The following is an 11934-nucleotide window of genomic DNA, read 5'->3' on the forward strand; positions in this document are numbered from 1 at the left end:
TTTCGCTTAGGTCATGATCTCGCGGTTCGTGGGTTCGAGCCCCGCGTCGGGCTCTGTGCTGACTGCCAGCTCAGAGCCTGGAGCCTGTTTCAGTCTGTGACTCCCTCTCTCTCTGACCCTCCCCTGCTCACGCTGTCTCTCTCTCTCTCCTAGAAATAAATAAAAATATTTTTAAAAAAATGAATAACGAGAAGGCCCATCTGGGTGAGCACATGAGAACACAGGCAGGCTGCATCATGATTTTGGTGATGAGGTAACAAACGCCTCTGAGAACACATCTGGCCCTGCAACGTGGATCACAAACAAATGTGAAGGGCCTGGCTCCCACCATTTACGACATAATTAAAAGGAACTCTAATCGGAGAAAGCTTTCGTTCCTGCCATTTGGGTTTGCTAAAAGGTTCCAGACTTACATACTGGCACAAGAGTCAGGGTACACCTTTCTGCCCTAGTCTGACCTTGTGTTCACTGTGTTTCACTTATGATTTAAAATAGGTTCAGCACCCCTATGCAGGCAGGATGGCACTCGATGCTTTTTCATTCTACTATTTGGTTTTAATTTATTTTTTATTTTTTTATTTTATTTTTGTTACTTCAGGGTGCTTAAAATATATTAACGAATAAATCATTCTGTATATTTGAATCCTCTGGTTGTCCAAATGAGGCATGTAATTTGAGATATCTAAATGAATGGACCTGTTTAAAATGGTATTTACATTGTTCGAACATGTATAGCTTAAGGGCAGGGAAGGCATTAGAAAAGAATTTGTATTTATTTTGCTGGCTGTCCTAAATATCTTTGCAGTCCCCTCCTCCGGTCACCAACAAACATTACTAATCTAGAAGTAAGTACTTTGCTGTATGTGAAAAGTAAGAGGAAACCAGTTTAAAGGACCATAGGGAGTGGTTAACTCTAAATCTGACTCCCAGAAGCCTTTAGGAAGTCTGTAAGGCCGGCTGAAGACTTTTTTGCATGGTCCTAATTTTTTTGTTTTTTGGTATTGCCCTCTATTTTAATCACGCCATTAGGGAATCACAGAGCAAAACATTTACTCTGGAAAACTGGAGGGTACTGAATGCTGGCCCAGGGGAATGGAAGGGGGAAATGCTGCCATGTCTCTTTCCTTCCTCCTGAAACAGCCCTCAAAAGAGGAAGACCTGTGTGGCGAGAAGCAAGTGGAACTCCAGAGGGCGGGTACACACACCGGCCCACACGCCTGGCAGTGCCCACCCGTGCTGTCACGTCACATGGTAACAGGATGAGCCCGTGTTTCACCACCACCAGCCTTCACTAAAAACACGTGCGTTTTCCTGCTAGGAATTTACCCAAGGGACACAGGAGTGCTGATGCATAGGGGCACATGTACCCCAATGTTCACAGCAGCACTTTCAACAATAGCCAAAACATGGAAAGAATCTAAGTGTCCATCAACGGACGAATGGATCAAGAAGATGTGGTTTATCTATACCATGGAATACTACACGGCAATGAGAAACAATGAAATCTGGCCATGTGTAGCAACATGGATGGACCTTTGAGGGTGTTATGCTGAGCGAAATAAGTCAGGCAGAGAAGGACAAATATCATATGTTTGCACGTATAGGAGGATTAGGAGGAACTTAACAGAGGACCATGGGGGAGAGGAAGGGGAAAAATAGTGGGGGAGAGGGAGGGAGGCAAACCATAAGAGACTCTTGAATGCTGAGAACAAACCGATGGGTGTGGGGGGGAGGGGGGAGATGGGCATGGAGGAGGGTACTTGTGGGGATGAGCACTGGGTGTTATATGGAAACCAACTTGACAATAAACTATTTGTAAAAAAAAAAAATAAATAAAAGAAAATCTTCATTCGCACTACAAAAAATTGTCAAATGAAAAATGCCATTATTAAGTTTTCCCTGCAGGGAAGATTATCGATGATTTTTTTAAACTTTTGCTTACCTATATTCTAAGTATTTGTAATAGGGTTTTCTTTTCTAATTTAAAACATTTTAAAATTATAAACATTAAATATTTACCTGAAGCACAAAAGTTAAGAACATTTCTGTGTATACATTTAGAATTTAAATTGTTAATATTTTTCTCAAGCGTAAGTTTTAAGATCAGACTGTTAAATATTTACCTGAAAAAAAAGAAACACGTGCATTTTCAAACCTTGGACAGTGATTTTAGTTGTCAATGAATGAAGTTAAACGTCTGGGGGATTAAAGTACAAGATGCAGGGTGTATGACAGTGTCATCAACAGCAAGGAAGCTGAGAAGCCTCCTATGGACCTTTTTGAGCTCACGTAAAATTAATAGCCCAAATGAGCCAAAACATTTCACAGCCTTACCAGCCAACAGAGGACTCACCCGTATCGGAAGTAAGTGCTGAGCTGTCTGCAGAGGCGGTGAGCAAGCTCTCGTTTGCCACAGGCTTCGGGACCGACCAGCACCAGGATGGGGTAAGGGGCATCCAGGCGAGGAAGAGTGCTGGAACACAGGCAGTCAGTGGGTGTGGGCCTGCTCCACAGATACCTGCCCAGTCTACACCACAGTCACACTTAAGTCAATGACTGAGCCCTTGCTGCATGAGGGCGCTATAGAAAAGGCACGTCCTACTTTCCTGAGCAAGTTGATAATAATGTGCCCACAATAGTATTCATAGCATCCATAACAAGCAAAATCCACATGTATGTAAATTTACTTGAATATTTTTTTAACAGTATTTATTTTTTATATGTTTGTTTATTTTTGAGAGAGAGAGTGAATGCATAAGTAGGGGAGGGGCAGAGAGAGAGACACACACAGAATGTGAAGCAGGCCCTATCAGTGCAGAGCCTGATGTAGGGCTCGAACCCACAGACGGTGAGATGATGATCTGAGCCAAAGTCATGGACTCTTAACCAACTGAGCCACCCAGGCACCCCAGTGATATTTATTTTTGAGAGACAGAGAGACAGAGCATGAGCAGGGGAGGGCTAGAGAGGGAGACACAGCATCCAAAGCAGGCTTCAGGCTCTGAGCTGTCAGCACAGAGCCCAATGCGGGGCTCGAACCCACGGACTGTGAGATCGTAACCTGAGCCAAAGTAGGATGCCTAACTGACTGAGCCACCCAGGCACTCTTTGAACAACATTTTTAAAAGGAAAAAATATGGTAAGATGTATTAGTTCTTGGTTGGTATAAATATTTCCCCCAAGAAGTTCAAAACAAAAGTTCTGTGCGAGGTAAGCTTTAACATCCATACCTACTGAATTAGAACACAGATCTGCAATGAAAATAGTAAAAATTAAAATTTACCTGAGCAATCACTATGTGCTAGGCACTATTCTAAGAGTCCTACACACAGTACCTCATTTAATGATTACAGGATGCTAATGAAGATGTTTCTATCATTATCCCCCCTGCACACATGAAGAAACGGAAGTCCAGAGAGGTTAATTTGCTCAAAGTTAACAGCTAATAGGTAAGAGCTAACACAGGAATCTAGACATGGCTTCTGGGCCCGAAAGACTGGAATAGGAATGAAAATCTCCTGCCACGAGGTGGGCTGAAGTGTGTGAATTTCACTCACGCCACAACTATGGCAATACAGAATAAAATATATTTTAAAAAGACAGGGCTGAGGTGTAGATTCTATGAAGAAGAATGGAAGTGGTGGTGGCATAATTTTTCAGTCACTCTGAACATCTGCAGAAAAACAGAAAAAAGCTGAGAGCAAACACCCATGAATGACATGTATAACGAAACCCAATGAGGAAGTATATCTGCATGCACCACAAACCCACAAGCCTTGCACAGTGCCAGAATCTGTGCAGGGGGAACAAGAGGGCAGCAGATGACAGCCCTGAGAACAAGGGAACCCCCAAGAGCCAAGAAGCATCCACGGCAAAGCAAGAGGGCTGAAACTGTACGTGAAAAAAATCTGTACATCAATGGTCATAAGAGCTGGATTTGTAATAGTCCCAAGATGGAATCATCCCACGTGTCTTTCAAGAGATGAATGGTTAATCTCACTGTGGTACATCCATTCAAGGAATACAACTGAGCAATAAAAAGGACTGAAGTACTGATATAGCCAAGAACCTGGATAAATCTCCAGAAAATAAGGCTAAGTAAAACTACAACGCTCAAAAGGTTATATACCACGTGATTCTATTTGTATAACATTCTTGAGATGACAACAGAGTAGAGATGGAGAACAGACCACTGGTCACCAGGGATTAGGGGTGATGAGGAGGGAGGTAGCCAAGGCTCTAAAAGGGAGGCACAGGGACCCTTGTGACAGAACTCTTCCTTAGTGATGCCCGAATGAGCTACACCTGTGATAAAATTGCATAAAACTAAGTGAACACACGAGTGTATGCAAAGCTGATGAAATGTGATCAGACTAGTGGACTGTATCGATGTCAGTTTCCTGGTTGTGATATTCTACTGTAGTGAGGCACGGTATCACCATTGGAGGAAACATACGGAATTTCTCTGTATTATCTCTTACAGCTGCATGCGAATCTAAAATAACCTCAAAGTAAAATTTTTGTTAATGATCAAAGAGAAAAAAAGTCAAAAGTGACAAATACTGAATATAAGTAAAGGAGATCTTTTTCCTGAAAGAGAAAACCAAAGCAGATGAAGGGAACAAATATTAAAGCCTGTAATTCAAGAATACTTTCCTGAGATAAAAAAAAAATAATAATAAAACTACATGTTGAAAAAGTGCACAGCATACCTGGGAGTATTAGCCCCAAAGGACCAGTAACTAATAATATTAAGATACAGTCAAGTACAATGATCAAACTTTAAAGAAAAAAAAAAAACCCATTCAGCTAGAGAAAGAGAACATGACTTATAAGGGAAAGAACACCGTGTATCAGATTTTGACGGATATTTTGCATTCCCCAAAAAAGAGTGACATCTTTAATATATTCACGGAAAAGAGTGTGAGCCATGGATTTTAAATATTGGGAAAATGAGTTTCAAGTATAAAGGGCAGAGAATATTATCGACACACAAGAGTTCAAGGGATACCAGTCCCCAGAGACACCCTAAGGAGCTTACTAGAGAACAAGCTTCACACAACCAAGTGAGGAGACCTCAAAATAAGGGCTGGCAGTGAGCAATATATGTACAGTTACCCCCAGAACTGAGGCCAAATGACAGCAAAGGAGGAAGCACGGTGTGTGATGGATAGAAGTTGTGACAATATAAACACTGCACACTATTTTTAAAGCGGGTGATTGACACATAAAATATAGACAGTAGGCAAACTCATAGGGCTAGAAAATGGGTACAAAGTCTCCGGGGACTAGGGGCGGGGGGCAGCAGGCAGCGGGCAGCTACTGCTTAGTGGTTACAGCTTCTGTCGAGGTGGGGAGAATGAAAGAGTTCTGGAAACAGGCGGTGGTAATGGCTGCACAACAGTTTGAATATAATTCATGCCGCTCAACTGTACACTTTAAAATGGTTTAAGTGGCAAATTTTGTTATATATACTTTATTGCAATAAAGAAATGGGGGGGCAATGGGAAGAGCATCGGTAAAGTAGGATTTCAGTAATCGTGTTGGTGGCAGTATTAATACTGATACTGTTGTGCTGCAATATGGGATTTTAAAAAAGTGATTATGCAATGTTCTCAATCCATCGCCCTCTGTGTCTTTGGCTGTGGAGGAAAGGGGGACACAGATGTGATAGGAGGAGGGAAGATAAGTAAAAGTTTCATCAGGGGCGCCTGGGGGCTCAGTCGGTTAAGTGTCTGACTTTGGCTCAGGTCATGATCTTGCGGTTTGTGGGTTCGAGCCCCATGTCGGGCTCTGTGCTGATAGTGCAGAGTCTAAAGCCTGCTTCAAATTCTGTGACTCCCTCTCTCTCTGCCCCTCCCCTGCTCACGTTCTGTCTCTGTCTCTCTCTCTCAAAAATAAATTAAGACATTTAAAAATTTTTTAAAAAATTTCAGTCAACAATCGTCTTGAAATTGTGTTGTATCAATATGAATTCAGGAGATATTTTATCGTCTATCTGTAAATAGATACAGATCGATCTAGTTCGATGTAGACTAGATATAAGCAGATTGGATAGATTTAGATAGAGACATATAAATAAAGAGGACAGATAGACTAAACCAGTGGGTGGATGGATAGATGGGTAGATGGAAGGAAGAAATACATTCCTAGATCTGTCCACTAAAAACCCTAACAACAACAGGCAACTCAGTCGCAATGATTAGCTGTAGCCACCCAGATCGTGACTGGGAAGTACCATTTCTCACTGAAACAAACCAGGGCTTCTGGGAGAAGCGGTTGATTGCTGAGTTTGGACAGGGCTTGTACAAGGTGAGCTCGGAGAACTTGTATCAGAGAGCAAGAAAGCTATGAGTGACTACCAGGCCAGAGGCAAGATCCTGCCATGTAACTTTACTAATGCATCCTCACCCCAGTCATGCCAGGGGAAGGGACCGGGTGCCCCAATAACACAGCATGAAAGTCCCATGGTCAAGAATTGGGGTTCCCTGCTGGCCCCGCCTGGGAAGGGCAACAGAAAGCCTGCCCGTCTCCCTGAGTTTGTCACCATGAACACCGCTCCGTTCTGGAGCTGCGTGGCCATTTGCTCTTGTCAACTCGCAAGCCAGAAGTGATGAAGAAGTACGTGTTTTTCAGACAGTGTTGTAAATTTCTTTGATACATATTTTTATATAAATGTACCCTAAAGCATGAAACAACTAGCAATCTCATAAACTAGGAAAGAAATACAATGAGGACATAAATGCCTTTCTTTTAAATCAAATGTGCCTTTCCAGATATATGCAAATAAATGATGAATCACTTCGCCTAGAGGGCTACCGTAAATCTATAAAACTGTCAATGTCTATATTATTAAATTACATGTAAAAAAATCATGTCCTGGATGCAAAATAAAACACTGTGCTCTCTGTGGGAAACCAGCCACATGAAGTACAGAAGCGAACACTACATAAAGAAGAGAAGCCATTTATAATGAAGGGAGTTTTCCAAGTATTTTTAAAATGCCTTTGGGGATTGATAGAATTTCTGCAATACACTTTTAGCATAAATGGCCCGCCGCTCCAATGGGTTGTTTAAAAAGAAACAGGGAAACTGTGGCACACCTGCCTTTGAACTTAGAGGTGAGAGACTGTTCACGTGTTCTAGGATCTCGGGTGGCTCACAAGTACAGTGCCATCAGTATAAAGTCTATCTCGGGTTTCCCCTCAGCCAGCTGGGCTCCCTTCCATGGACTCCCTCATCATCTGCGTTCATGCAGGCTCTCTGACAGGGGTAGCTAGCCTGCACTCATGGCGAAGGAAAACTTCACAGTGGATGGAAAGCATCACAATTCTCTTTTAATGACACACAGGTCTGTGGTTCTGTCCCACGGCAGGAAAGGTGACAGATTTTGAAACATTTTGTTTCACAGTCCTCTGTCATGGGCCAGCCAGCATTCAAGGGGCTAGCTGAGAAAGGGAAGATGGATGTACTGTTCTCCACACTTGGGAAAACACCGATGAGCAAACCCCATACTCAAGCGTATGATGACCATCACTCTGAGATGGCCAAATAAAGACCCTGCCCGTGCAGATGAGAACGGGGTGAGCCGCAAAACGGAGGGCTAGGGAAGATGAGGACATTGTCCTGTGCTTTCCACCTCGAGCTCTACCCTGGGGACCCCTAACGAATACCTGTCAAAGATCCTCTGCGGCTGCATCACGCTGTTGAGGACATGGGTCAGGTGATCTTGGGCGGCGACCACTTCTGGGGGAGGGTTGTATCTATTCACTGCTGCAACCTTTTCCCGAATTAGAAATGCAAGAGGAAAACAGATGTCATTTCTAAAAAGAAGACAAGTCCCAGATTTTCTTTAATGGAACATGACGTGTGCTCACGGACCTTTGTGCTCAGTCTTCACGTCTCTAATTTTCCTAAAACCTAAATAATGACAATTATTTTAAAATATAGAACCTGGGGCACCTGGTGGCTCAGTCGGTTGAGTGTCTGACCCTTGGTTTCAGCTCAGGGTATGATCTCGCAGTTTGTGGGTTCAAGTCCCGCACTGGGCTCTGCGCTGATAACGCAGAACCTGCTTGAGATTTTCTCTTACCCTCCCTCTCTGCCCCTCCCCAGCTTGTATGACCTCTCTCCCTCCATCTCTCTCTCTCTTTCTCACAAAATATGAAAAAATGAACACTTAAAAATAACAAAATATAATAGGGACCTGGCATCTCCGAGTTCCCTATTTCTTTATGCTCTCTGGTTTGGGAGGGGGAAAAAAAAAATCAAGATTACACTTTTAGTAGGAGTTGAAGGAATGAAATACATAGTTCTAGATTCCAGGTTGTGGATACTGTAGGGATATGTTTCTCATGCCACCTCACCAAGAACCAATCCAATGATCTCATCTTCTACCCAAACCTCCTCTCCTTTCAGAAAGCTTCCTCTCGTCAAAGATATGGGTGTTTCCCCATATAACGTACACGCCTCTAACGTCTGGTCCTTGTCATGATCAAGGACCTCAAAATACATGATCCTCACATGCCACACCTTTACTTAATGCATGCTCTTCAACCACATTCCCTTTGCAAATTGTTAAAGACCAATCTAGTCAGTGCCTGTGAGTTTGAGAATAATAACACACTAGCATCCCTATTTTTTTTTTAATTTTTTAAAATGTTTTATTTATTTCTAGGAGAGAGAGAGGGAGAGAGAGACAGCGTGAGCAGGGGAGGGTCAGAGAGAGAGGGAGACACAGACTGAAACAGGCTCCAGGCTCTGAGCTGGCAGCCAGCACAGAGCCCGACGCGGGGCTCGAACCCACGAACCGCGAGATCATGACCTAAGCGAAAGTCGGACGCTTAACCGACTAAGCCACCCAGGCGCCCCCCCCCTAACTATTTTTAACCACCATTTCAGAAAGGCACTTACGAAATGGGAGTATCTGGGCCTCTACATATTTACACCTGTTTTCATTCTCTTCTCAAGTTTGTACTTAGTGTAAAAAATCCCTCATTAGTGCGGATTTCAGCTGTCACCAGTCACTGACGAATGACAATGTGCCAGCCCAGGTACAGTGGCAGGGAGGCAGATGGATAGCATTTGAGGTCTGGCTACTCGGGAACTGTGTGTCCGGGGTGGGGGGGGTCATGATTTTAAAGAGCAGAATTAAGGGTTTAAAATAGCAGGACAGTGATTCACTGGAGTACCTTTTGATTATGTGCAGCATAGAGTAAATGTCATTATTAAATGTTTAGAGTAACTGAGAATCACACACCCTCCAGAGACGACAGTTATCCAAATTAATAGATGGCCGTCACGCGGCCATGCACACACTTGGGAGCACGGTGTCTGTCCCCACCACCAGTCTGTTCCCCGCAATGGCAGGGCTCTGGCCGCATTTGCACTGATGCTCACAGCCTTGGAGGCAGCTAAACGACAGAGTAAGGAAACACTCGCTAAACCAACAGTCAATTCACATATCGCTATGTGTGCTATTTATTGCTGACATTGATCCTGCAAGGGTAGCAGAGCCTCATACACGTGGGGAGTGATATGATCACATACCTTTTCTTCCACTTTAATTTTCTTCTGATCTAATTCTGTCAATTGCAGGAGCATGAAAATCACGAAGAACCAATACTCAGACTTTTCCTATTTAAAATATCAAGAGGAATACTCAGTTGCCTTCCTTTATCACATGAACAAGCCCCAGCATGCCGCTCTGCGAGTAGGTCTTTGGGCTTCTGTCATATCCTACACACACACACACACACACACACACACACACACACACACACACGCCCTTCCCTCAGGCTATCTACAGCTTCATGCTCACCAGCCCCCTTATAAAATGCAGACTGTGCCTTCGAGCTTACAAACCTCTTCACAACCTGTGATCTTGTTAATCTCCCTGTGACGTAAGCAGGGCAGATATGATTACCTTCATTCCTAGAGAGGAACTAACTAAGCCTCAGGGTGGTGAAGTGTTTCGTCTCAGCTTCCAGGGCCGGGGATCCAAACCCTATCTTCTAACTCCAAAGAACTTCGTTATTGCAGATGATGAACGTTACTTAGGATTACTTTGTCATTTATTTAGTATTATTTTGAGTTCATTTGTACCATTTATTATGAACTTGTCTTACAATAATAAATAACATTCATCTATAGAACAAATTCCTTATTGCTCCCAACCACCTGCTGTGTTAGGATTATCTGGCTTTTACAATATAATTAAAGTTTCATAATAAGAAGCTACATCTTTGAAGAGAAAGATATTTGTGAGCCACGCAGCTCATAGATAAAAATGCACATGAAATGAATGTGTAAAGGTATCTTTTATGTCCTTCAGTGTGTGAGCTGGGGGTGGGGGTGCTGCTGCTGTGTGTGTGTAAGGGTTTGTGGTGTTTATTTACGCACATGGACAAATACTCTTCGTGGCTCTGAAACTAGAGCTTGATGGCCACTCTGTAAGCCCTGCATGTTTCAGCCAGAGATGCTTTTAGGTTTCTTGCTGCTATTTCCATACCAAAGAATGGATTCATTTTTTAATCTCATTTTTCATTTTTGCTTTTGCTTTTTATTATTTTGCCTGTCCAGACACGTTCATCATGATACACACAAAAAGGAAGGTACAGAGGGGATACATATAAATTCAACAGTCTCTGGGAAGGGAAGAGTATAGCAGTCAGGTGGAAAGACGAATGGACAAGTAGGGATGGATGGAAGCCAGGAGACAGGATCCATCAATGAAAGAGAGGGGCTTGAAAAACACCTGTGGATCTTTGAATAGCAGAGAGGGGAAAATCCATAGGAACTACAGTATTTCTTTCTATAATCTTTTTACAGCACCACCAATTTCACGACCATATACAAATTACTTTAGGTATCTGATCTTAGACAGTTTGGCCCCTGTTACAAAGCAGGAACCAGAGTCTGTGTCTATGCCTCCAGCTTCATACATTCTATAACGTAAAAGGACAGGGGTGCCTGGGTGGCTCAGTCCATTAAGTGTCTGACTTTGGCTCAGGTCATGATCTCATGGTTTGTGAGTTCAAGCCTGACACTGGGCTCTGTGTTGACAGCTCAGAGTCTGGAGCCTGCCTCAGATTCTGGTCTCCCTCTCTCTCTGCCCCTCTCCAGCACACGCTCTGTCTCTCTCTCAAAAATAAATAAACATTTAAAAAAATGTATAATGTAAAAGGACATTGCTCCAATTTTAGTAGCTCGTCTGTAATCTTTTACTGCCACCCCGGATGAGTCACACGTGACCACACCAAGCAGGGAACTAACTCCAGGCTCCCCTCTGACCCTGACCGACAGCCAGTGTGACTTTGCCTAACCCTCCTGATTGTTTCATGAGAGACAGAAAGTGAAGGTAAACACAGTGTATTCATATTCCAGATGGTCCTTATCCAAAGTACTTCTTGAAGAAGAGTTCCAAGAAGGTCCTCACCCCGCCCCCCGCCCCCAATAGAAANGATCTCTCACCTGAATTGGATTTCTTAGAAAGCTGACAACTCGAAGGAGAGGTAGATTTTCAATGTATTCTATCTCACTCAGCTCAGCAATCTGTTTAATCAAAGACACAAAATATTATCAAGAGACTAAATGTACAACAAATAATATAAAACAGTGGAAGAGGAGCTAGAATGGATCTTCTCAATTCAACTTACTTTAGAAATTGCTCTGCTGTCTAACCAACTTCCTAATGGGTATTCCAAATGCAGAAGAAGAACACTGCTTCCTGCCCCTTCCTCAAATGTGAACACACATGGCCCCATTTTCTTTTTCCCTCTCTGGGTGAAGAATGGGGCGCTGCTCCTCATCTCAGCCATTATTTATTTTAAGGCGGAAATAACTGAGTATGCAGAATCAGAGGAACAGAACCAAAAATGCATGTGAGGGCTCCCTGGGTCTCTTCACCCCCCCCCCCCGCCCTCCTGCTCCCCA

The 11934-nt window shown here is 43.2% G+C and overlaps 1 protein-coding gene across 1 annotated transcript in view; it reads right to left on the minus strand.

The window, feature by feature from the left end:
* LRGUK (leucine rich repeats and guanylate kinase domain containing) overlaps positions 1 to 11934 on the minus strand; it is a 107373-nt gene that overhangs the window by 58747 nt on the left and 36692 nt on the right. The window contains exons 8-11 of the mRNA XM_077770720.1: positions 11473 to 11553; positions 9550 to 9636; positions 7674 to 7780; positions 2354 to 2473 (exon numbers count right to left, since the gene is read on the minus strand). Of these exons, the coding sequence (XP_077626846.1) occupies positions 2354 to 2473; positions 7674 to 7780; positions 9550 to 9636; positions 11473 to 11553 (395 nt within the window). The remainder of the gene's footprint in view (positions 1 to 2353; positions 2474 to 7673; positions 7781 to 9549; positions 9637 to 11472; positions 11554 to 11934) is intronic.

The sequence above is a fragment of the Crocuta crocuta genome, unplaced genomic scaffold, assembly GCF_008692635.1.
Source record: "Crocuta crocuta isolate KB4526 unplaced genomic scaffold, BGI_CrCroc_1.0 scaffold266, whole genome shotgun sequence".
In the NCBI taxonomy this organism is placed as follows: domain Eukaryota; kingdom Metazoa; phylum Chordata; class Mammalia; order Carnivora; family Hyaenidae; genus Crocuta; species Crocuta crocuta.